Genomic DNA, 26,109 nt, shown 5'->3' with positions numbered 1-26,109 from the left:
TGTTGGCAGGCTTCATAGATTTTAGGATAAAATTATCATCTGGTGCCTGCCCCAGACTAACTCTTCCTGTGGTTGCAAACCCACCCAGCCATGGAGCTGAAGTCCCTTGGTGCCAGTGGGAGGCTCAGACTACATGACCACAAGCCATAAGCTTCCCATGCTTTGCTATGTTAACTCAGTCAGCCTCCAGGACTGTGCACCCTACCTCGGTTTCCCCACTAGATTCTTTAATTCCCTGCTAGAACTGGGAATTTTCCCTGACCTGAGAATTTCCCTGACTTGGCTGATTCCTACTCCTACCTGTTTGTTTGGCCCAACTGAGCTAACAGAGTCCTGTATGAAACTTGCCCCCCTTCTTTGGACACTGTTCTTGGCACCTAAGCCTTTTTCAGTTATGCCAAAAATAGTGAGGCATCAGGACCCAAGGCTTCCAAGAGCAGCTCACCTCCACTCCAAGGCTGAGAGTGTCCTAGTCCATTTTGCTGACCCATTCACCCCTCTATCTTCAGCAAATTTTGTCAGCTCTCATGCCTGCCTACCCTCCCTCCCCTTGACTTGACGTATTCCTAGAAATAATTGGATATGATATGCCCTGGGGCACAGCAAAGCCAGGGCCAGGGATTGCTGATAAGGCGGTTCCTGGCTGGTGCTTCAGGGCAGAGCCAGGAACCTTCACCATCATCAGTCCAGCCCACTTGATTTCCCCCTTCCCTGCCCACCACCACCCTCCCCTGATGCAGGAAAGATTCTGGATGTCTTCATCAGGGATGCACCACTTTACCTGGCCCTTTCATTTATTCTGTCAGAGGAATCCATCTTTTGCACCCTAACTTTGTGGCTGGCACTCTATTAGGTGATGTGCATAAATCCGGAAAAAGGTCGGGTTTTACAAAAGGCAGACAGACTGGAGGAGTTGGAGATTTTTACTGTAAATAATTTGACCACTCCAAGTCCCAATTTACTTTTCTGAAAACTAAGCTAATAACAGACCCCATATCCTAATGGGTAGGATAAGGATCTGACTACAAAGGGACAACACGAAAGAACTTAGAGGGTGATGGAATGCTTACGTGCCCTATTGTGTTGGTGTTGACATGACTCTATGCACTAGTTAAAATTCATAGAATTGTGCATCACAAAAAAACAAACTTTACAGCATGTAGATTAAAGATGAAGCAATAACACCCCTGGCAGAGATTTGTGGTGGCTACTCGAGGTAGCCTGCAGGGCTAACACGAGCCTGGGTATAAGAGGTACTCAGAGGCTCTCTCATCCCACTCTTTCCCAAGGGGTCCTTCTTGGCCCACTTCCAGGATCCACTCTGTGGCCCCTTTGGATTAAAACACTCACTGTTTATCCTCACAAGAGCAAAAGTGGGGGCTCCCAGCAACATTCATCTGGTTGGCCTCAGACTACGGGGTTTCTGGGAGGCAGGACTCTGGGTTGTAAAACCGGGCTAGTTCTGGGCAAACCGGGACAAGGTGGTCACTCTAAGTACGGGTGGGTCATGGTATGCAGGGGCAGGGTAAGACTTGTGGGAGCTTCTTTGGGAACCTATGATCCAGTCTCAATTGTGGTCCACAGGTTCAGTGCTCATCCTCGCTTACTGGAGCGTGTGGCCAGCTGGTGGGTGGTGAGGCCACCAAGGAAGGCTGCTCAGTTTGTGCACCATGCAAGAGCACCGTACCGAAAGGGGCACTGTGCATCTGGTAGACATTATAAATCTCTGTATGGTTGATGAAAATGTTCTGGAAGATGACAATCAAGTATCTTGAGCCCAGTGCACCTTTTGCTAATTTACTCAAAGGTGTTGTGTTGAGATAGTAGTGGCCTTGACAGAAGCCAGGCTTTCAACAAATGCTTCCTGCTGTGCTGAAAAGCAAATGTCTTAGGGATTACAAATGTGGACAGAGAAGGCAGGAGGGGATGACTAATGACGTCTTCTCAGAACGGCATCAGGAGAGCAAATATTATTGCACACCATGTCACTAAATAGAAGATAATTTATGAGTTCTGCTGGTGAAGCTAAGAAGAAAATCTGATCACAGGGAGATGGGGGTATTTGTGACAGCAGCTTTGATCAAGGCAGAAGAGTTAAGTGTGTGCTGCATGGAGAGTCACAAAGCTATTTTTTCTTTTTTACAAAGCTCTTTTTAAAATGCCCAATTCAAAGTCATGAGGTCTTTTTTAAGTGACAAACTTTAGGTCAGTGCTTCTCTGACTTTGGTAGGCCTCCAAATGACTTGGGGAATTTCGTTAAACACAGATGTCAGGACCTGTCCTTTGTTAAAGAACCTGGCCTCGGTGTCCTAGCTCTCCAGTTGAATCTAACACAAATCCTGGTTTAAGAACCGCTGTTTTAGCCAGTAAGGTAGATGGAAACAGATTCCTAGGGAAGATTTAACCTAAAATCCACAGGCACATACACCTCTAGACTGCCCGCAGATTTGGAGGTCTTCCTGTACTGGTTTCTTCTTTAAGAAATGCTGCCTCCTGAATCACTGAAGGTTTTCACCAGGACTTTGCAATCAAATTAATATTTAACATTTATCTACTATTTTCTACGTGCCTCAAGGAGGAGAGGTAAGTAAGACCCTGTACTTACCTTCAAGAAACCAGTGGTTTAATGGGCCAAGCTCACATCAGTCTACCTCTATGCCAGCCCCGAGTTAAGGATCTTGAATGGTTGAGGGAACCCCTTCTACCCCACTCCAAGTCACAGACTTCCAGTGCCTTCCGTGTGTTCTATCTATCCCCTTGCAGGAGTCCAGTGGTGGCCAGCAGCTCTGGATGACTGCTGGGGTGAAGGGGCAGTTTGTCAGAGGCCAAGATTACTAATTGCTAATTTTCTTCAGGAAAATTGTGCAGAGGCGTAATGACCCTATTTATCTCCTCGACCAGTTTAATTTCTCACTCTCTTTTCCTAGGCAGGCATCTTTATTTCCCTTCCCAAAGCTCGTCTGCAGGATTTCAATTCCTTTATGTTTCCAAGCCTTTGCGTGTGTGGTTCCCTCCCTTACACAGGCCTGTCCTTTCCCCAGCCACCTGCTGCTTTGCCTCAACTCAGTGTCTCATTTTGGGTAAGACTTCCCTTTATTCTTGGCAAACATAACTGACAAAAACAAATAAACAAACCACCACAACCACATAAACCTGTCCTCACCCTATATGTCCTTCCTAAAATGTCCCCAAAGCATTTTTTTTTTTTTTTTTGCATGGACAGGCACCAGGAATCGAACCCGGGTCTCCGGCATGGTAGGCGAGAACTCTGCCTGCTGAGCCACCGTGGTCCACCCTCCCCAAGACATTTTGAGTAGAGCTTTGTTAACTACATGGTGTGCTAAAACCAGGTGGTTCCTCTAAAGCAGCGGCTTTGTATTTTGTAGCTTTCTAGTGACCTCTGGTGCCTAGCACAGTGCATGGTACTCGGTAGATACTCAGTAAGCATTTCTGACCACACTAGTGCTGATACAGTAGAGGCAAATACTGTCAGGTTTTGGGGGTACATGTCAGCTATGCAGTCAACATTTCACAAAAAGGAAACTGGGACCCATCGAGGGGAGGACCTGACCCATGCCCAGCCAGCACATCAGATACAGACTGGGAACTCAGTTAAGGAGTTCCTCTACTGTACCTGTGGATGGGGGGAGTGTTTCGGTTTTAAACACGGAATTTATAAATGGACCAATAAAAATAGGCACAGAGAAAGGACAGAGTTAATATTCGGTCCCACCTGAGCTTTTTTCCTCCTGGAAAAACTTTCAAGGCTGAAACCACAGGGGTTACTGATGACTTTTGTTCACGCTCTGGAAATGGCTCATTTGATTTAGCCCCAAGGGTGGAGTGAAAGGAGCTGGTGGAGCCCAGGATTCCTTATTTTGGTCATTCTGAGTCCCCAGAGTTGAAGAACAATCCTGGTTTTCCCTTTCCTTGTTTGGGTGTCTGCGGCAAATTGCCCGTGCTCCTACTCGGAACTGCTCTCATCTTCAGAGTCAGCGTCTGGGTGAGAGCCTCTCTGGGGCCACCCTGGTGGGATGCTCAGTTCTAGTGACTGTTACCAGCCCAAGAGCACAAGTTGTAGGGGAGAGAGAGGGCATGCCTACAGGTGGCTCTGATCAGGGAAGAGGTCCCTTGGGTGACCTGAAGCATCCCTCTCCACGGCTATGCCCCACCACGGAGCTGTGTGCCTGCATCACCCACAGGGGACTGAGAAAGATGGCCATGCTGGCCTCTCCCCACAAAAGCCAAGCCCGCCCAGAGCTGGAAAGTGAACAAATGTTTGCTCTGCATTAGTCTGCATGTCATCCTCACAGCTGTTTCTTGCTGCCTTAAATAGTCTTAATGGAGCTGTAATAACCAGATACCTTCTGGTCACCCTAGTGGGCTCCTTCCTTTCATTTCGATGACAGACTGCCTGGATTGGTTTGGGGATTAATGATGCTTCCCATCCTTCTTTCCATCACAGAGTCACCTCCTTCTCCTCTACCTCATCTTCCCCAAACCTGTTCCTCACTGACCACGGAGGCTGGCGTCCGAGGGCACACAGACAATTCTGCTCCCCAGCCAGCCTCTGGCGGCATTTGCTGCTCTGCTTAGGGGTTTTGACTTGCAATGGGGAAGGCGGGAGAGTCTGGGCTGGGGGCAGGTGGAAAGGTGGGGAGGGACCCTGCGGCCAGTACAAGGTCATGTGCAGAAGCCCCTGGACGTTAACGTGGCTCCTGTCCATCCGCTGAGGGGTCATCACTGGACACCATGGGCATCAGATATGCCCAGCGGTGAGCAGATGGCGTGATGGGTTCTGTGGGCATAAGCTGGGACTCTTTGTACTCCTTTGGCCCGTGGTTCTCAACCTTCAATGTACATTGTAATCCCCTGGAGAGTTTAGAAAATACCAATGCCTGGGTTACACCCACCCCTAGGGATTCTGATTTAATTGTCCTGAAGTATGGTCTGGGTGTTTTTTTTTTTAAACTTCCCCAAGTTTTTCTAACATGCAGCCAAGATTGGAAACCCGCCACTGAAGCCCGAATGTGTACAACAGGCGAAGCTAACTTGTGTTAGGGCTGGTTGATGGGTTAGGCTTCTAAGGCCCCTGTCTGCTCACGGTTGCTAGGACCTGAGACAAAACTCTGGGGGTAGTGACCCCACAGTGAGGGGCCCTCTGGGACTGGGAGGGGGAGGGAGCCCCAGCTGGGAGGAACCCCCGCCCAGGCCAATCGGTTCCCCTCAGACTCCCAGAATATCAGCGACAGAAGGGCTCTACGGACCACGTTGACAAATTCTCTTACCCTCGTTGCATAAATATGGCAGAGGAGGCCAAGGAGGAGGAGGGACCTGGCCAAGGTCACCCAGGTAATAAATGAAGGGCGTGGATCCAGGCATTGCATCTCTCAGTCCAGGACAATTCATACATTAATTCAAATAGTTGAACTTGAAATATCTATTTGGAGACTCAATATTCAATTTCAAAGAGAACAAGCTGATTTTATGGTTCTACATGCAGAGGGGGGTGGGGAGAGGCTGGGAGGTGGGGGCTTGTCTGGGCTCTGGGCTAGCTCTCCTGGCTCAGGCAGTCCCATCTTTTCTCTGATTTACCGTTCCAACTGCCTTCCTGCCAGAGACTTACATCTAAAATGCAGATCCAGTTAAAAAATTCCTGCTTTAACTCTGCAAAGGCTTCTTATGGCCCCTGGAATAAAATACCTTAGCCCCTGCCTGCTCCTGATGACAATTGCAGCTTCATCTCCTTACATGCCTCTTCCCGTATTTTATGCTCCCAAAGTACCAACTCATTTCTGGTGCCCCTAACTCAGCCTTGCAGTGTACACCTCTGTGCCATAACTGATGCTAATTTGTCTGCTGGAATGCCTTTCTCTTCTTCCGTTTGGTTATTCCTATTCCTCAGCCTTTGGATTAGGCTTTTTCTCTCTTCCAGAAAGCCACTGGCCATTCACCCTCAGGCTAGGCTCAGTGCCCCCACCCCCACGGACTCCCACAGCACTCTGGGTAAATCCCGACTCTGGTATTTTGTCAAGATAGTAAAATTATCAGCTATATGCCTGTCTCTATGAATAGGCTACAAATTCCCCAGGAAGCTGGGCTTTGCTGATTTCATCTCCTTAGTTCTAGAGACTACCACAATGCCTGACCCATGGAAGATGCTCAAAAGTCTTCTTCAGGTCAAAATTCCACAAGGCTCAGCCCTTGGGTCCTTGTCTCTGTCTACACTCACCTTCTTGGAGGCCTACAGTCTCATGGCTTTAAAATCATCTATATGCCAATGACTCCCAGAGTTTCCTCTCCAGTCCATGCTTCTTTCCCCAATTCCAAGCCCATGTGTCCCCCTTCCTACCTGCCATCTCCTTCACCAAGAGATGGAATCTAATTCCCCTCCTATAGCATCTGGGCACATTTTGCTTGCTTATAAACCAATAGAGCTCTGAGCCACCATGTAAGAAGTTCAACTGTCCTGAGGCCACCAAGCTGTGAGGAAACCCCGGCCATGAAGAGGTCACGTGTATGTGTTCCAGCCTACAGCACGCATCGATTGTTAGGCGTGTGTGTGTGAAGATGTCTTTCAGCCCCCAGCTTTGGGGCTTCCCAGTCAAGGCCCCAGACATCATGGGGATAGACAGACTATCCCTGTTGTGTCCTGGCTGAATTCCTGACCCACAGAATCATTGAGCCCAACAAATTGGTTGTTTTATGTCACTTAAGATTTGGGGTAGTTTGTAACACAGCAAATAGTATTTTTCATGAACATAAAATATATAATTTACTTTTAAGCCTATTGTTTATTTCCTGTACCCCATGCTGAGATATAAGCTCCACGAGGGCAGTGATCTTTGCCTGTTTTCTCACTGTTGTATCCTAGACGCCTGTATGAGTCCTTGACAATAGTAAATACTCAGTAAATATTTACTGAGTAAATGAGTAAGTGATTATAGAACTGAATTGAATTTAGAAGACAACTTGCTATAGCTAAGAGGTCCCTTAAATGCCAAGTTGTCAAATGCACTCATTTGTAGAAAAAAAAAAAAACTGGGCCCAGGAGACTTATCTCTGTGATGGTAATAGGACGCTGACTCTTCCAGCAGGTCTGAGAGTCCTAGCTCAGAATGAAGATTCTAGGCATTGCCTGAGCATGATGATCAAAGCAATATCCAACTATGTTCTAGGAAAAGGGACTAGCACCTTGTGGAAGGACTTTCATTAAGTAATGTATTCCAATTAACCTTCATTAATCAGAAAATGCTGTTAACTAGAAGCTAAACATTCCACTTAACTGATTGGTATAATTTGAATTAATTGAGGGCATGGCTAGCCTGAGTTGGAGATATTTCTGGATGGAATAACATGTATTGTTTTCTCTCTCATTATAAAAGCGGTTCATTTCCATGTGAGAAAAAAGTTTGGAGAATGTAGAAAGGTACAAAGAGGAAATTTTTTTTTAAAGATTAATACATGTCCCCACCTACAGGGATGAATATTTTTAAAAGATTAATCATTCAAAACAGACTGGAAGGAAAGGCACCAAAAGAGTCAAAGAGGCTTGTATTTCTGGTTTCAAATTTTACATGGGAAGTTCTTAGAACAGTATTTCTCAGCCTTGGCCACCATCTTACTTTCTAAATCACATGCCTCCCTTAATGTTATTTGAAATTTTAAAATGAATTGGGTGTCAGGACTAACCCTTTGTAAAACCACCATGATTTTGAATATACCTTTACAAAAAACATGTGCTCCCCTGATGTTCCTTTGCCAAACAGACATGCTCACGTGCGTGCTCATGTACACACACACACACACACACACACACACACACACACACACACACACACACACCAGTGGGCAGTCTTTAGAATTCTGGGATTACTCAACCTCCTAGTTTTACTTATGGAGGAAATAAGACCCAGAGACGGGATGTGATGAGGATCCTACATCTTGGAGGTATTTTTTCGATGTGCAGGCACCGGGAATTGACCCCTCCTGTGACTTCTGTCAACCCTTATCTCAGCATCTACCCAAAGCGTGTAGACTGAGGATAGGAAAAATGCTATTTTGCTTAGACCATATCTGAAATTAACTGTGGATAATTCTGAGCTGGCAATTACTCACATCCAATGACATCAACCTTTTTGTCTTTATACATGTCAGACATGCCTCTTGCCACCATATTTTACATTACCATAAAGTTTTAGGGTTAGATGCACACTTAGAAAACACCTTATCCAAACACTTTGTTCAACAAATGAAGAATTTTAAAACTGAAATAGCATAAAGATATTTCAAGATCACAGGGTTTACTGTATTAGAATCCAGCTGTCTGGGCCCCCAGTTAAGCACAGTTTCCATGACTTCACACAACTTCTAAACTATTGCTTTGTAAGCGCTTTCTCAGAATATAGCCTGAAGATAAACTTAGTCTGTATTATCAAGAATTCCAAATGTGAGGCGTCTGAGTCAATGAGTTTTCAAACACAGTGAAACTGAACCTAGCATATCTGGGGCACTCACTTCATATGGAAAAGCAAACAAAACTGGTGCATGCAACTCAGAGCCTGGCACATGGGAGATGCTCAAAAGATATTTTGGGAAGGAAAGAGAGGAGGAAGAAAGAGGAAGGGAAAAGTGAAGGAAGAAATATTTGTCTCTAAAGCTGGCTGCAGCTGGCTAGGAAGGTTGAGGGACTCCTCTTGGGAAATAAGCTGCTCTTTGGTTTAGGAAAACATCTTAATGAATTTTTCCTTCTATTGTATTTTATGTTTGTAAAATGTGAGGCCTAATGGGCATGGTCTGAAACAAAAAGGAGTGAGACAAAGAAAGCTGGATTGTTCTGTATAATAGAGTAAGAGGAATTTGGGGAGTTCTTTTCCGGGCTGCTAGAAAAGGAGTAAGTTTTGGAGACATGGGGAGGAATCTTTGGGAATGGTGTAGGTAGAGACCTGGCAGGAGGCTAGAAGCTCAGGAAAGTGCCTGAGCAGTGTGGAAGGTTCAGGAACGTGTAAGAGCAGTAGTGTATGTATTAAGGCATTTCCTCTACTTGCTGCAGTTTTCCCGTTACTCCTAAACCTTCAGCAACAACCGCTACCTACAAATCCTTTGTATTAGAGATGATTTGGTAAGGAAGGAAAGATGTGTCCAATTCAGGTGTGAGGAGAAGGTGCAGAAAGACATGGAGTTGAGGGTTTGAGAATACAAGGTTAGCATAATTATGGGGCAAGAGGCGACCAGGAGCAAGCAGGCCCCCCAGAGATCATCAGCAGAGGAGATATCCTGGATTTTCTACAGTATGTAGGATGGTGCCTGAGCCATGCTATCTTCCTTTTTTTAAAAAAATATTTTTATTGACAAACCTTTGCACATATAGTCCCTACATGGTGTACAATCAATGGCTCACAATATCATCACATAGTTGTGCATTCATCACCATGATCATTTTTAGAACATTTGCATCACTCCAGAAAAAGAAATGAAAAGAGCTCATACATCCCATATCCCTTATCCCTGACTGTCAATGACCTCTAGTATTTCAATCTACCCAATTTTTTTTTTACCCTTTATCTGCCCTATTATTTATTTATTTTTATCCATATATTTTTTTCTCATCTGTCCATACTCTGGATAAAAGGAGCATCAGATACAAGGTTTTCACAATCCCACAGTCACATTGTAAAAGCTATATAGTCATGCGATCGTCTTCAAGAATCAACTGAGCCCTTCTATCTTGATATTGAAAGATGCGACTCCGCAAGGGTAGAAGCGTTGGTGATAACATAACTGGGCTATGAAAGAAAGAGAGGGAAGGATGAAGGGAGAATATTTTAGCATGGCGCTTCTCAAATTTAATGCATACAGATTACCTAAAGTTCTTGTTAAAGTGCAAGTTTTGGTTGAGTAGGTCTGGGGAGGTGCCTGAGATGTTGCATTTCCACTAAGCTCCTGGGTGATGCTGCCACTAGTCCGTGGACCACATTTTGAGTAGCAGGGCTTTAGCACACAGATAAGCCTCTGAACCCATCAGCAAGTCATTCCCAGCTGCTCTCCTACCTCATATTCCTCCTTGAACCCGTAGCCCTGGCCCCTCTTCATCTGGGTGATGTGCTGGAGCAGGTCGGCCACCCTGATGGCTGGCTGGAACTGGTCCCGGGGGTAGCTCATCTCCACGGGGTCACAGGTCCGGTAGGGATGGGTCTGGATGGTAAGGGTGGGCTGGGACAGCTCCCCACGGCTGCCATCTGCTTCAAAGAGAAGGAAGCAGAACAGATCATCACCTACACGCTCTGTTCCTTGACCTCTGTGCCTTCCCCAAGGTGGGCTGAGCAGGGCAGAGGAACTAATTTGTTACTCAATTGATTCAGGACACAACGAAGCAGAGAGATGAGACACACTGCTTCCCTGGCATGACTGTATTAGTAGATACAAAAAATAGGACAACCACCAATCCAGAGAACAGAATAACCCTTAGCTCCTTCCTATTTCATGGGTGCATATTGTTGGAGCAAAGACAAAGTTCCAGATTCACTAGCATCCTCTGCCTGTCTTCCCTCTGGCTTGTGGGGATGTCTTGGCCAACCCCAGTCATTCCCAGAGGCCAGACAGGCTAAATATTGGGAGCACTTCCCTGTCTAGGAAAAATGGTGTCTGGAAATAGTCTCTGATGTCTGCCTGCAGGTGAGGAGAGCCTCATGTAGGCTCCTTGTCCATTTGCCTGGATTCCTGTGACTTGGTTTCTCTATGAGCTGGTTTCCTTTGGGTTCTAGAGTGGGAGGAATTGGAGCCAGCCTTGTACCTTTCTCCCCACCGCCACCAGCAGGTAGTAGTGACCATGACCTTCCAAGATGCTCTCTCTCTCTCTCCCTGGACTGCAACAGTGACCACCTTCTGCTTACTGTCCAGCTTCCCTACCATGTAACACTGCTCATCCGGGAGCGTCACTGTGGACCCACCTTGCAGATAAGGAAGCCTGAGCCTCTCACCTCAGTTCTGCCATTTCTCCTTTTGCCTCATCTCCTTCCTAGAATCTCTCTTTTATGTAGGGTTTATATTATCCTCTGATGAGAATCTTTATAACCAGTAAGTTGCTCTAACTTGCCTTCTGTTAGTTTGGTCACTCTGGAAGTTGATGCCTGCTCAGATTGGGTTTGAATTCCTATGCTTCCCCGGGACCAATAAAACCAATTTCTCACCCTACCACCTCCCTAACAGGGATATATTGTCAGCCTTTATTTTCCCCAGAACCATCTACAGTTGGTCTCCCCAACTTCCTTCCAAAGACACATGCGCCAGCCTACACTGTAGACCGTCAGTCTGTGGCATGCACCAGACAAGAATGGCCAGGTTTGGTGTCCCGCCCACACGCGCTCAGGCACTACGAGGCGCCGATGCACCACTAGCTTCACTCTAGTCATTCTCTGAGAAGCTGAGCATGTATTCCTGATTTTCTGAAACCTGTTTTTTCAAAATCCATGTTTCCTGTAGCTTGTTTGTCTCTCCTGTCACAATAATATATCAGACACAGATTCTGATGTGAGTGCCACTCCATGTGGCAGCAGGCAGCAGGGCCATCTCTAATAAGGAAAGGACAGCAGACAGGAAAGGCTGGCCTGAATGCTTCCTAGGAAGACCAACTTGTCCCAGCTTATCTGGGACTTTCCTGGCTTAAGCACTGGATGGACAATTTCCTGGGAAATCCCTTAGTCCTGGACAAATGGGGACAGTTAGTTATCCTAATGCCTCCACCTGTGTCTTTGGAGTGGGGGATACTTTCCTCATTTTTCCATCTTCTGCCTCTCCCCACCTATTAGCTCCTCCAGAGAACATTATTGGTCTGGACTTGAGACACTGATTGGGTCACACCTTACCAGTGGGTGGGGTCCTGTACGGACAGTGTGATCTCCTGATTCAACGTTAGAAGTCATCATACCACAGCAGAGCTTGGTCATTGCCAACAGAAACATCTAGAGGATGGAGATTTACTCACAGACAAGAGGAGCTGTGGTGAGATATTTTCAAAACGTTCTGACTGCACATAAGAAAAACTGCTGACTTTTTCTCTTGGGATTTTTGGTAGTATGTAGACACATGAAAGCAATGAAATGTAGAACTTGGCAAATGTGGGGGCTGCCTCCTTTCTCCATCACACCCTCGTGATCAGGAGTTAGACTTACTGAGACTCTTAATAAGTGTCTACAGGGGCCCTGGAAGCCCTGGCCATTCAGAGATTGGCCTTCATCCCACCATTGGTAGTCTACTATCATCCCACCATTGGTAGTCTACTGTCATCCCACCATTGATCGTCTGCTATCATCCCACCATTGGTAGTCTGCTGTCATCCCACCATTGGTAGTCTACTATCATCCCACCATTGGTAGTCTACTATCATCCCACCATTGGTAGTCTACTGTCATCCCACCATTGATCGTCTGCTATCATCCCACCATTGGTAGTCTGCTATCATCCCACCATTGGTAGTCTACTGTCATCCCACCATTGGTAGTCTACTGTCATCCCACCATTGATAGTCTGCTATCATCCCACCATTGGTAGTCTGCTGTCATCCCACAATTGGTAGTCTGCTGTCATCCCACCATTGGTAGTCTGCTGTCATCCCACAATTGGTAGTCTGCTGTCATCCCACCATTGGTAGTCTGCTGTCATCCCACCATTGGTAGTCTGCTGTCATCCCACCATTGGTAGTCTGCTGTCATCCCACCATTGGTAGTCTGCTGTCATCCCACCATTGGTAGTCTGCTGTCATCCCACCATTGGTAGTCTGCTATCATCCCACCATTGGTAGTCTGCTGTCATCCCACCATTGGTAGTCTGCTATCATCCCACCATTGGTAGTCTACTGTCATCCCACCATTGGTAGTCTGCTATCATCCCACCATTGGTAGTCTACTGTCACCCCACCATTGGTAGTCTGCTATCATCCCACCATTGGTAGTCTACTGTCACCCCACCATTGGTAGTCTGCTATCATCCCACCATTGGTAGTCTACTGTCACCCCACCATTGGTAGTCTGCTATCATCCCACCATTGGTAGTCTACTGTCATCCCACCATTGGTAGTCTACTATCATCCCACCATTGATAGTCTACTGTCATCCCACCATTGATAGTCTACTGTCACCCCACCATTGGTAGTCTACTGTCATCCCACCATTGGTAGTCTACTGTCACCCCACCATTGGTAGTCTACTGTCATCCCACCATTGGTAGTCTACTGTCACCCCACCATTGGTAGTCTACTATCATCCCACCATTGGCAGTCTACTGTCATCCAATCATTGATAGTCTACTGGTAGTCTACTGTCATCCAATCATTGATAGTCTACTGGTAGTCTACTATCATCCCACCATTGGTTGTCTACTATCATCCCAGCATTGGTAGTCTACTAGGGAAGACAGATAAGAAGAACCATCTGAAGCAAAAGAACAGATGGCTGAGAGGCCAAGGCACATTTCAGTAACAGTGAGGAGGCTGATGTGGAGTGAAGGTTGTGGGTGGAAATGTAGTGGAGACAAAGCTATAAGAGACGGTATGAGGCAGATCCAGAAAGTCTGGGAATGTGTAAGAATCTTGAAGACGGTGTGAAGCTGTTGAAGGGTTTTAAGAAGAATCCCTTTCTTTAAAGACTCACACTATTTCTTATAGGTGTCCCAGCTCTTATGGCATCCTTCCAGTGAATATCTGTCCTATGATGCTGGGGTGGGGTTGGGAATGCAGCAGATAGGAGGACTTGAATTTGCCTCTCTTGATACTGTACTCCGGGATTCCTAGGAGAGGCTCAAGTCAAAGCCCAGAGCCCATTTGAACCGCCAACCTCAGATGGGAACAGCCATGTTCAGAGGCCCGTGGTCTCCCAAAGGGGGCATGGGCTACATGTGAGACAGGCTGCCTGGCAGAGACAGGCTTCCTAGGAATGGGCACCTGGCACTTTTTTGTGAGATGCCAAGTGTTTCCAAAACCAGATAACTACCAATATGGATGTTTTCCCTCAACACATTGCTAGACAGACTGTAAACTTGGTGTCAGCAAAAACCAACACCGAAATGGAAAATAAATGCATTTGAAATTTAACAACTTGTATTTGTTGTAACATTCATAATAATGTCAACGCCAGTGTTAATGATGCTTTGAGGACTCGGAACCAAAGGATTTTTAAGGTTTATTAATTCAACTAGTTGGACTCCCTTTTCTAGCATCTCTTGCCTCACCTATTCCCTTATTAACCTCCAATAATGCTGAAGCGATGCCTTTTATCACACTCCATTTCACCAGACGCACTATACTTAATTTCCCATCATTAGGTTTAATGAAAACCCAATTTCACAACTCACTTCTCTCAGGAACCTACAAGAAATGTTACGTTTTTATCAGACCCAATTAAAAAATGTTATGATGTTCCTATTCGAGAGGGAGCCTTAAAACTAATGTGCGATTCTGCTGCTAATTCAACAAGGGCGCTGGAACCCACATGCTGCTCATAAAATGTAACTCAAACCAGCTGGCCCAGGGAGAGAACATTTTTCATTCTTCCCCTCATCAGACCCTTGATTTTCATGCCACTTCAACTTCTCATGTATGGGTCTTACATGTTTATTTATCACATAACAATATTTTGGATTTCTTTCACACTTTTTATGTACTGTTGCCTAAAGTCTGTGAATTCCACTGCTATGACTCACTGCCTGTGCGGGGATTGTGGCACAGGCAGAGGGGTTTTGAGGATGTGTCTGAGATTGAGGTCACCACTATCATCCCGCCATTGATAGTCTACTAGGGAAGACACTCTGATTCACTCTTTTCTGTCTCTCTGCCAGCTCGTCTTCCCTCTTCAGTCTCCTAAGTATGAGCCTTCATTGGGAACCTATCTTTGGTCTTTCCTCGATTTTTTATTTTTGTTATCCCCCTGCTACTGGCTGTTAGTGATTTCCCTTGAATGCCAGCCCCATATTTCCAATCAACTTGTTGGAAATTGCCACTCCAACTGTTCAACAAATATTTGCTGAGTCTCTATTTTATGAAGCACTGAGTTAGATACTGAGTAATACAGAGAGTGGGAGAAGGTGTGCTCAGAGACAGATAAGGGTACCACAGCCATTACAGAAAGAGGAAGAAGAGATAAGGTCTGTATAAACAAATCTAACAAGGGTAGATGGACCAAAGAAGTCCTGCATAGTTAAGCTGCACAGAAACATTTCCCAAACCTAAGGCATCCAGGGGCCACTCCACAGTTGTGCCAAAACTATCTACAATCTATAACAGCTCTGTCCAATAGAATTTTCTGTGCTGATGGGAATATTCTGTCCCTGTATTGTCCGATATGGCAGCTACCAAACACGCGTGGCTACAGAGCATGTGACATGTGACTAGTGTGGCTGAGGAACTGAGCTTTTCATTTTGTATAACTTTTATTCATTTAAATTTAAATAGCCACATGTGGTCAGTGACTACCCTATCGGGCAATGCAGAGCTGGAAAAAGGGAGGGAGCCCTGGAATCACACAGCGGGGAGAAGAGGTCTAGAGCAGTGCCATCTGTGGAAATAAAATTATACATCTGTAATTTTATGGTTTTCTTAGAGACATTAAATAAAGTATAAAAGAACAGGTGAAATTAATTTCAATAATACATTTTCTTTAACCCAATATATCCAAAATATTCTTTCAACATATAATCAGTATAAAAAGCAATGGTATATTTTACATTCTTTTTTCATGCGGAGATTTCAAAATCCAATGTGTGTTTTAGACTCAATAGAGCATTTCAATTCAGACAGCCACACGGGACTAGTATCCACTGCACTGCACAGTGCAGTGATATCAAGGCTGATCTAGAGCCAGGGCACATTCTAAAGAGAGCTAATATAGAGCTAGAATGAACTCTAAAAAGACACTGATCTAGAGCTCTCAAGAACAGGATGCCCCGTAGAACTGTTCGTGCTGCTGGAAGCAGTCTATATTCACGCTATCTTTGCACTATGGCAGCTGCTAGCCACATGTGGCTATTGGGCACTCAAAGTGTGGCTAGTGTGACTAAGTAACTGAATCTGTAATTTATTTTAATTTAAATAGTCATATATGGACAGTGGCTACTGTATTGGATAGCGTAGCTCTATCCAATTATATCTTCAAATTTTTCCTTTAATCAACTTGCCATCATTTATTTTCACTCTGCCTCATGAATGATAATGAAACATAGATAATGGGTGGGGTATGCTAATTTTAAGTTTTACTGCTCACTGAAATGTTTATGTCCGTATTTAAGAGATGGCTGGTCTATATCCCGTGAGAACCCTGTGCACATGCTGAGAAATGCTGAGCATCTGGGTTGTGTGATCAGACAGAAAGAGGCTTAAATGCTTAAACAACCAGTTATGGGTTGTATGCCCGTGGCCAAGTGATGGATATTTCTGAGCCTCAGTTCCTTCATTTATAAAAAAGGGAAAATAAAAAGGTAAGAATTCAAAGAGATAATTCATGCTAAATGCCAGTGCCTGGCATCTGGCAAGCAGTAAAAAAAAAAAAAAGAAAAATGTCTTCTGAAGATGTCCTGTGGTGTCCTATTGGGGACGTGAGAATTCACCAGCTGGTGAGGGCACCTAGGACATCCTTTTGGGCCTCATCCTGGTCTCTTCTCTCCTTTCCTTCATGACATACTCTAAAGCCATCTATTTTATTTCATTTACACTATTACCCTGGCTCAAGTCCTCATCTCAGGACTAGCAGCTCTTGATGCTTTTACAGTTCACTTAACACAGCTTTGAACATGTTGTTCTTTTAGGCGAATGCCTCCATGGAGTAAGGACAAAATTCCCTAGCTTGCTGACCAAAGTCCTGTGGTTTCTTGTACCAGTATCTACTTCTTGATTCGTCTATCACAATTCTTCTTGAATCCACGTGCCCTTTATGGCAGGAGAGAAGGAGATGGGGAAATGTTTGGAGATTGCATTTTCAGAGAGGAGAGTCTCTGAGAGAAGAGAAGGTTTGAGGTGGAAAGAAGGTAGGGTCACCTGCTCCAAGAGCAATTAAGTTTGGGGATGAGATTAGAACAAAAACCGTGGGGGTTGTGCCAGCAACAGGCATCAGGGTGAAAGCACAGAATCTGAAGGTAAAACTTGAGCCCACGTATGAACATCTCAACTTTTGAGCTTTGGAACTGCAAACAAATTATTTTGAGCCTGAGGTCTTTATTTGTAATTGGCAAGTTGTCCTTGTTGATAATGATGATTATGATGTTAATGATGATTTCCATGATGTTGGCATCTACAAAGGTTACAGGAATTAAATGGGATGCCATTGGAAGAAGCCTCAAGGTGCACCTAGCTAGCAGTTACTGCCTCCTCTCCTCTCCTCTACCAAGTACCAATGAGACCTCATGAAAATACAGAAACCCATAATAGCACTGAAACTTGTTTGCCACCTAACCTCATGTCAGAATTTAGGAGGAATTATATAAGGATGAAGTTTTAGAGTCTCCAGGAAGATGAAAACTTTATATTATCAACAGTTCTTAAAAATCTCTGAAATTTACAAAATCACTTTTCAAATCATTTAACATAAGCAATTTTTCTTTCCAGAATTGGAAGAGATTACAAGTTCTTTAGTGAATCATCAGATGAAGTAGTTGACTTATGTTTGGAAGCCACGTAATAAGAAAAATATATTCTATATTTCTAAGTCCTAGACTCACAATAGGATAAATGTATGAGATGTATGACCCCTGAAGACATCAGATTTATACCTCCCCCCATCTCCTATCCACTCAGGAACATGTTCCCTCTAAATGACTTGCTTTCTCTCTTTTTCATATTTTTGACTGAAGGCATAGAGTTAAACTTGCAAAACTAACAGTAGGTAGAATCCCACTTCACTTTGTCAAGTTCTATGGCACTGAAATGGACAACATGCAACTGGCAATTGGCACTGATATACTCTGTTACTTTAGGTAAAACAAATCCAATTGTCTGAAGGATAGAAAAGAAATGGTTCGTCTCTTTTACATTTTCCTTTCCAGGGTCACAGAGTGAAACGCCTAGCAACATATTCTGTGAATGGGGATCTCAAAGGCGACCAAGTCCTTTCTCCTCTTTAATATCCTTCACTGGAGGTACTAACATGGCAAAGACAAAGAGGGTGTACAAAGGTCTTTTTACTCCAGGATATAGATCAGTGGTTGGAAAAAAAAAGTGATGAGAGCAGTCACAGGGGAAATGCCTTCTAGATTAAAACAAACAAACAAACAAACAAACCAGTCCTCCTTGTTCTCATTTGCTAGCTGCTGAATGCAATATACCAGAAATCGAATGGCTTTTAAAAAGGGGAATTTAATAAGTTGCTAGTTTACAGTTCTAAGGCCAAGAAAATGTCCCAATTAAAGCAAGTCTATAGAAATGTCCAATCTAAGGCATCCAGGGAAAGGTACCTTGGTTCAAGAAGGCCAATGAAGTTCAGGATTTCTCTCTTAAGGGAGAAGGCACATGGCAAACAGGGTCAGGGCTTCTCTCTCATCTGGAAAGGCACATGGTGAACACGGCATCATCTGCTAGCTTTCTCTCCTGGCTTCCAGTTTCATGAAGCTCCCCGGGAGGCATTTTCCTTCTTCATCTCCAAAGGTTGCTGGCTGGTGGACTCTCTGCTTCTCGTGGCTACGTTCTCTGCTCTCTCAGCATCTCCAGCTTTTTCCAAAATGTTTCCTCTTTTGTAGGACTCCAGTGAAGTAATCAAGACCCACCTAGAATGGGCGGAGACACGCCTCCACCTAATCCAGCTTAACCACCACTCTTGATTGAGTCACATCTCCAGGGAAATGATCCAATCAAAGTTTCAAACATACAGTACTGAATAGGGATTAGAAGAAATGGCTGCCTTTACAAAATGGGATTAGGATTAAAACATGGCTTTTCTAGCATCCATACATCCTTTCAAACCAACACACTCCTCTTTTTGGGACACATGGACACTCCACAGCACTCACACCAGATGAAAGGATGACTATTAGACACTCTACATGGGGACAGGAACTGTGGACATCCAGTACTCCTTCTACCTAAGCCACAAGAAGAGAATTCCAACAGCAACCAGTTGCATGGTGGAGGCAACAGTGAGAATTTACAGCTCTTTTTCTTAGAAAACATCAGGCCTGGGGAGATGTCTCCTCCTTCACATTTAAGTAAACAGAAAACAAAATAGCATGGGGTCTTTGAGAAAATAAAGGAAAATAAAAATAAGGAAAATGCTCTGGATACAGAGAAACATATAATTTTTCAAAGAAATAATTGTAGTCATTGATAGTTGTCTACCCAACAGCCATAGCCTGCCTTTTTTTCTGGAAGAGTTCCTAAATTAGTTTGGGTGTTCACACATCCACCATATGACTCAGGAGAGGATGACCCATTCCCATAGATCTAGAGGCAAATCCTTATTTCCTCAAGCCAATCAGGGTGTTTTGATTATCCTTGACAATTCTTGACTTGGTTGACCAGTGAGATAGGAAGGAAGGTTGATTAGAAGTCTTCTACGAAAGGTTTCCTTACCTCTAAGGATACTCTAGCAGCCCCTCTCTGCCTCTGGATAGTATCATGTCGAGATGTCATGCCTAGAACTGCTAAAGCAAACCTGCACCCATGAGGGGAGCCAGGTCAAAGGCAATGCCAACAGAAGATGGCGAGTGGGGAGCTGGAAAGAACTTGGGGCCCTTAATGACACTCTGGGCAATCAGTTGATCAACTCTGAATCCTGCTGTTGACTTCCTGTTCTATGAGATAATTCATTAGCCTATTGTTTAAAATGATTTCATTTGGGGTTTTTGTTCCTGGTACCTCAACCTATATAGCAGAAAACAGAAATGTATTTTAGAATGCATGAACTAGGTTGAGAACAAAATTTAAGAAAGCATGAAAAAATAAGAGAAATGCAAAATTAAACAATAAGACAACAGATTTTTAAAAAACGATCAGGTTAAGAAGCAGCTATAAAAAACTGCTGGGTGAGACAAGATTGTAAGGAAAACAAAATGCAATAGCAGAATAAAAATGAGCATTAAAATCTGTTATCAGCACAAGCAACAGAAGCAGACATTTGTGAAGAATTAATTTGAGAAACATGAAGGCAAAAAGGCAAAGGAATGAGAACATGAGATTCACAGTTCCCTGTATATTATCAGCTTATGGGAGTTCATGTGTGAAGGAAAAAAAGATTCTCTGATAAAAGAAAACAGATATGTAAAGAACAGATAATTGGTTTTACTAAAAAAGAACAAAATATAGTGAATAGAAGTGATAAAAGATAAAATATAAAAACAGCTGTTTTGCAGAATAAAATCTGATTCTTTATAGAGTTCTCCATGAACAACTTACAAATAGGAGCAATAATTTGATACAAATGTTTAATCCTATTGATGCACAAATACTCAGATAAATATCTAGGCTGGAAAAAATGTCTAACTATAAAGGAATACAAATTATGTTAGACATATTTTTTTCTAGTTCAAGTCAAAATGTTGGAAAGCAACAGACCAGAATTTTTGAGGGAGAAATACTGCTACCCTCAAATTCTACACTGATATAAGTTGTAAGCCTATAGAATACACAATGATTCAGAAATTACTCTGCCTCTGGTTATTTTCCAGAGACTCGGAGAGGTGGGAGAACTAGTGAAAAATATAACATAGGTAAACAAGAAATAAGGAAAATTGTCACGTTATAAAAAAATGATTTGTTAAACAAAAAATCAGTTCAAATAGATAGAACTATAAAAATCACAAACAAATATGATGCAGAACAGAATGAGACTCCAGTAAACCAAGACGGTGGCATAAGATGACCCAGGGTGCTGCTACCCCATAAAAATCACTGAACAACAAGCAAAAACTGGCAAGACCACCTTCCTCAGAAACCCAGAAATCAGTTAAAGGATTGAAGTAACAGGATCAGTGTCATATCAAGAAAATGCAGGTTTAGATATGATAGGAGAAGCTTCTGATGTCCTTGCTGGCCTCTCACCCCACCCCTTCCTAGCATAGTGTAAAGCTATCCTGCTGTGCTCCTGTTATGGTCCCTTGTCCTATTCCAGAGGGGCCAGAGTAACCCCGATGGGCACATTTGGGTATCTATATGTCAGTGTTGAGTCATCTGCAGGCAGCCTGAAAGACTGAACCAGGAAACTTCTCTCTGACTTGCCGTGGTTGCTAATTTAATGTGTCAGCCTGGCTAGGCTATGGTATCCTGTTGTTTGGTCAATTAAGTACTGCCTGATTGTTACTATGACAGTATTTCAAGGAGTTAAATCATTAGGTAGTTAATTGCACCTATGGCTGATTACATTTACAAGCAACAAAGCAAGAAGAAAAGTCTCATCACTGAAGGCCTTAAAGGGACAACTGATGATTTCAGCACTCAGAAAGAACTTGTATTTCTATCTCAGCCAGCCAGGTTCTCCTGGAAAATTCATCACAGCTTTCCCTGGAGTACCCGACTTGCAGCCTGCCCTATGTAATTTGGACTTGCCAATCCCCATGGTCATGTAAGCCAATGTCAATCCTGTTTCTCTGGAGAACCATGGCTAATATATGCACCCTCCCAGAATTTTTCCTGCAGACAGAAGCAGTTTGCAGATGGGTAAAGTAGTGTAAGAAACAATTAAATCAAAGTACCCTGGGGCAAAGGATTATATACTCAAAGACATACTATAGAGCCCTCAGGAGGGGGTAAAGATCTATTTAATAAAGAATAGAGGGTACATTTGGAATCATGTAAATGGGAATTCCTAGGGGGACAAGCCCAGAACAAGACATAGGCACCTCACTTTTACCTTGTGCCAGTGTTCTTGATGGGAGAGGAAACTCTGTAAAACATAAACCAGTGCACAGTCAATTTGTAAAGACTGGGAAAGGCATTTTTTTAAAAAATGTCTTTATTGAGAAATCTTCACATACATAGAGTCTATACATGCTATACAAACAATGGCTCACAATATCATCACATAGTTGTGTATTCATCACCAGGATCATATTTAGAACATTTGCATCACTCCATAAAAAGACATAAAAAGAAAAAAGAAAAAACTGCACATCCCATACCCCTAACCCCTCCCTCTCACTACTAGTTTTTCAATCTGTCCAATTTCTTACCCTTTATGCTCCCTATTATTTATTTTTATCCTTATTTTTTTTTACTCATCTGTCCATACCCTGGATAAAAGGAACATCAGGCCAAAGGTTTTCACAATGACATGGTCACGTTGTAAAAGCTATATAGTTATGCAATTGTCTTCAAGCATCAAAGCTACTGGAACAGGCCCTCCTCTCCCCTCTTTGTCCGCCGGCCCGCCGCGCGGTGCCCACGCCCTGCAGCAGCCAACCCGCCCGCCCTCCTCTCCCCTCTTCCCCATCCTGCTCCGGCGGCTCTCCAACCACCATGGTGCCCTCTTCCGCCTTCACCAGCTCCTCCACCACCAGCCTCGGCAGCCTTGCCACCCTCACTTTTCCTCCTCCAGAACAGCTACTGGGGGAGTGGAGACAATACAGAGCAGCTCCCGGAGCCACGACAGAGATCAAAGGGACGGCGTACCCCATCCTGGAACGGCTGACTGTCTGGGAGAACCAGCTCCGGTGAGATCGCCGAGGGGCGCGGGCTTTCCTGGGCGGGACGGCAAGCGGCCGGAGTCCCTCCCTTCCTCCTTCCCAGGCCAGCTGGCAGAATTGGGCATGCGGTCCCCTTGGGCCGTGGTGGCTGGTGCCCCCACCACGCGAGGCCCCCCGGACCAACTGAGAGAGTTGGGTCGGAAATCCCCAGACTGTGGAGAACGGTGACCAGGGGGTCCCTTCCTAACATGTTACTCCCCGGTCTGGCTGGGAACACTGCACTCTCCCGGGCTGCGACAGCTGGCACCCTTCCGCCACACTTGGCGCCCCGGGCCGACTAGGAAATTCGGTCGGGGGCTCTCCTGTGCTGAGGTGGCCGGCGACCCTCCCCGCGTTCGGACCCCCGGGCCGGCTGGCACTCTTCCAAGACGCTTCGGCTGCCGAACCTCCCCTATGGCGAGAGTTTTCCAGAGTTAAAGGACCCACAGCAACTTTTACTGGTGGATCCCATAGACAAACGTGTCCCACGAGCGCCACCTACTGGGCAGGATATGAAAAACAGAACCCAGAGATTTTACAGAAAAATCTTTCAACCTGTGGGGTCCAACACCCAGGAAAATCTGACTAAATGCCCAGACGCCAGCAGAAGATAACGGATCACGCTCAGAAAATTGAAAATATGACCCAGTCAAAGGAACAAACCAATAGTTCAAATGAGATACAGGAGCTGAAACAACTAATGCTGAATATACGAACAGAAATGGAAAACCTCTTCAAAAACGAAATCGATAAATTGAGGGAGGACATGAAGAAGACATGGGCTGATCAAAAAGAAGAAATAGAAAAACTGAAAAAACAAATCACAGAGCTTATGGAAGTGAAGGACAAAGTAGAAAAGATGGAAAAAACAATGGATACCTACAATGATAGATTTAAAGAGACAGAAGATAGAATTAGTGATTTGGAGGATGGAACATCTGAATTCCAAAACGAAACAGAAACTATCCGGAAAAGAATGGAAAAATTCAAACAGGGTATCAGGGAACTCAAGGACAATATGAACCGCACAAATATACGTGTTGTGGGTGTCCCAGAAGGAGAAGAGAAGGGAAAAGGAGGAGAAAAACTAATGGAAGAAATTTTCACTGAAAATTTCCCAACTCTTATGAAAGACCTAAAATTACAGATCCAAGAAGTGCAGCGCACCCCAAAGAGATTAGACCCAAATAGGCGTTCCCCAAGACACTTATTAGTTAGAATGTCAGAGGTCAAAGAGAAAGAGAGGATCTTGAAAGCAGCAAGAGAAGAAGCAGTCCATCACATATGAGGGAAACCCAATAAGACTATGTGTAGATTTCTCAGCAGAAACCATGGAAGCTAGAAGAGAGTGGGATGATATATTTAAGTTACTAAAAGAGAAAAACTGCCAACCAAGACTCCTATATCCAGAAAAATTGTCCTTCAAAAATAAGGGAGAAATTAAAACATTCTCAGACAAAAAGTCACTGAGAGAATTTGTGACCAAGAGACCAGCTCTGCAAGAAATACTAAAGGGAGCACTAGAGTCAGATACAAAAAGACAGAAGAGAGAGGTATGGAGAAGAGTGTAGAAAGAAGGAAAGTCAGGTATGACATATATAATACAAAAGGCAAAATGGTAGAGGAAAATATTATCCAAACAGTAATAACTCTAAATGTTAATGGACTGAATTCCCCAATCAAAAGACATAGACTGGCAGAATGGATTAAAAAACAGGATCCTTCTATATGCTGTCTACAGGAAACACATCTTAGACCCAAAGATAAATATAGGTTGAAAGTGAAAGGTTGGGAAAAGATATTTCATGCAAATAACAACCAGAAAAGAGCAGGAGTGGCTATACTAATATCCGACAAATTAGACTTCAAATGTAAAACAGTTAAAAGAGACAAAGAAGGACACTATATACTAATAAAAGGAACAATTAAACAAGAAGACATAACAATCATAAATATTTATGCACTGAACCAGAATGCCCCAAAATACGTGAGGAATACACTGCAAACATTGAAAAGGGAAATAGACACATATACCATAATAGTTGGAGACTTCAATTCACCACTCTCATCAATGGACAGAACATCTAGACAGAGGATCAATAAAGAAGTAGAGAATCTGAATATTACTATAAATGAGCTTGACTTAACAGACATTTATAGGACATTACATCCCACAACAGCAGGATACACCTTTTTCTCAAGTGCTCATGGATCATTCTCAAAGATAGACCATATGCTGGGTCACAAAGCAAGTCTTAACAAATCTAAAAAGATTGAAATCATACACAACAATTTCTCGGATCATAAAGGAATGAAGTTGGAAATCAATAATAGGCGGAGTGCCAGAAAATTCACAAATACATGGAGGCTCATCAACACACTCTTAAACAACAAGTGGGTCAAAGAAGAAATTGCAAGAAAAATTAGTAAATACCTCGAGGCGAATGAAAATGAAAACACAACATATCAAAACTTATGGGACGCAGCAAAGGCTGTGCTAAGAGGGAAATTTATTGCCCTAAATGCCTTTATCAGAAAAGAAGAAAAGGCAAAAATGCAGGAATTAACTGTCCACTTGGAAGAACTGGAGAAAGAACAGCAAACTAATCCCAAAGCAAGCAAAAGGAAAGAAATAACAAAGATTAGAGCAGAAATAAATGAAATTGAAAACATGAAAACAATAGAGAAAATCAATAAGACCAGAAGTTGGTTCTATGAGAAAATCAATAAGATTGATGGGCCCTTAGCAAGACTGACAAAAAGAAGAAGAGAGAGGATGCAAATAAATAAGATCAGAAATGGAAGAGGAGACATAACTACTGACCTCACAGAAATAAAGGAGGTAATAACAGGCTACTATGAACAACTTTACGCTAATAAATACAACAATTTAGATGAAATGGACGGGTTCCTGGAAAGACATGAACAACCAACTTTGACTCAAGAAGAAATAGATGACCTCAACAAACCAATCACAAGTAAAGAGATTGAATTAGTCATTCAAAAGCTCCCTAAAAAGAAAAGTCCAGGACCAGACGGCTTCACATGTGAATTCTATCAAACATTCCAGAAAGAATTAGTACCAACTCTCCTCAAACTCTTCAAAATAATTGAAGTGGAGGGAAAACTACCTAATTCATTCTATGAAGCCAACATCACCCTCATACCAAAACCAGGCAAAGATATTACAAAAAAAGAAAACTACAGACCAATCTCTCTAATGAATACAGATGCAAAAATCCTCAATAAAATTCTAGCAAATCGTATCCAACAACACATTAAAAGAATTATACATCATGACCAAGTAGGATTCATCCCAGGTATGCAAAGATGGTTCAACATAAGAAAATCAATTAATGTAATACACCACATCAACAAATCAAAGCAGAAAAATCACATGATCATCTCAATTGATGCAGAGAAGGCATTTGACAAGATTCAACATCCTTTCCTGTTGAAAACACTTCAAAAGATAGGAAT

The 26,109-nt window shown here is 43.6% G+C and overlaps 1 protein-coding gene across 10 annotated transcripts in view; it reads right to left on the bottom strand.

Moving 5' to 3' along the window:
* The window catches only part of PTPRT (protein tyrosine phosphatase receptor type T), a 1,205,819-nt gene that overhangs the window by 71,538 nt on the left and 1,108,172 nt on the right, over positions 1-26,109 (bottom strand). For 7 of the 10 annotated variants that reach the window (XM_077168216.1, XM_077168229.1, XM_077168210.1 and 4 more), the window contains one exon: positions 10,051-10,241. In XM_077168216.1, the coding sequence (XP_077024331.1) occupies positions 10,051-10,241 (191 nt within the window). The remainder of the gene's footprint in view (positions 1-10,050; positions 10,242-26,109) is intronic. The other 3 variants (XM_077168212.1, XM_077168222.1, XM_077168227.1) reach the window with 1 other exon arrangement.

Source organism: Tamandua tetradactyla, chromosome 1, assembly GCF_023851605.1.
Source record: "Tamandua tetradactyla isolate mTamTet1 chromosome 1, mTamTet1.pri, whole genome shotgun sequence".
Taxonomy (NCBI): Eukaryota; Metazoa; Chordata; class Mammalia; order Pilosa; family Myrmecophagidae; genus Tamandua; species Tamandua tetradactyla.
The sequence above is the reverse complement of the archived record's forward strand: the minus strand, read 5'-3'. Positions and strand labels throughout refer to the sequence as shown.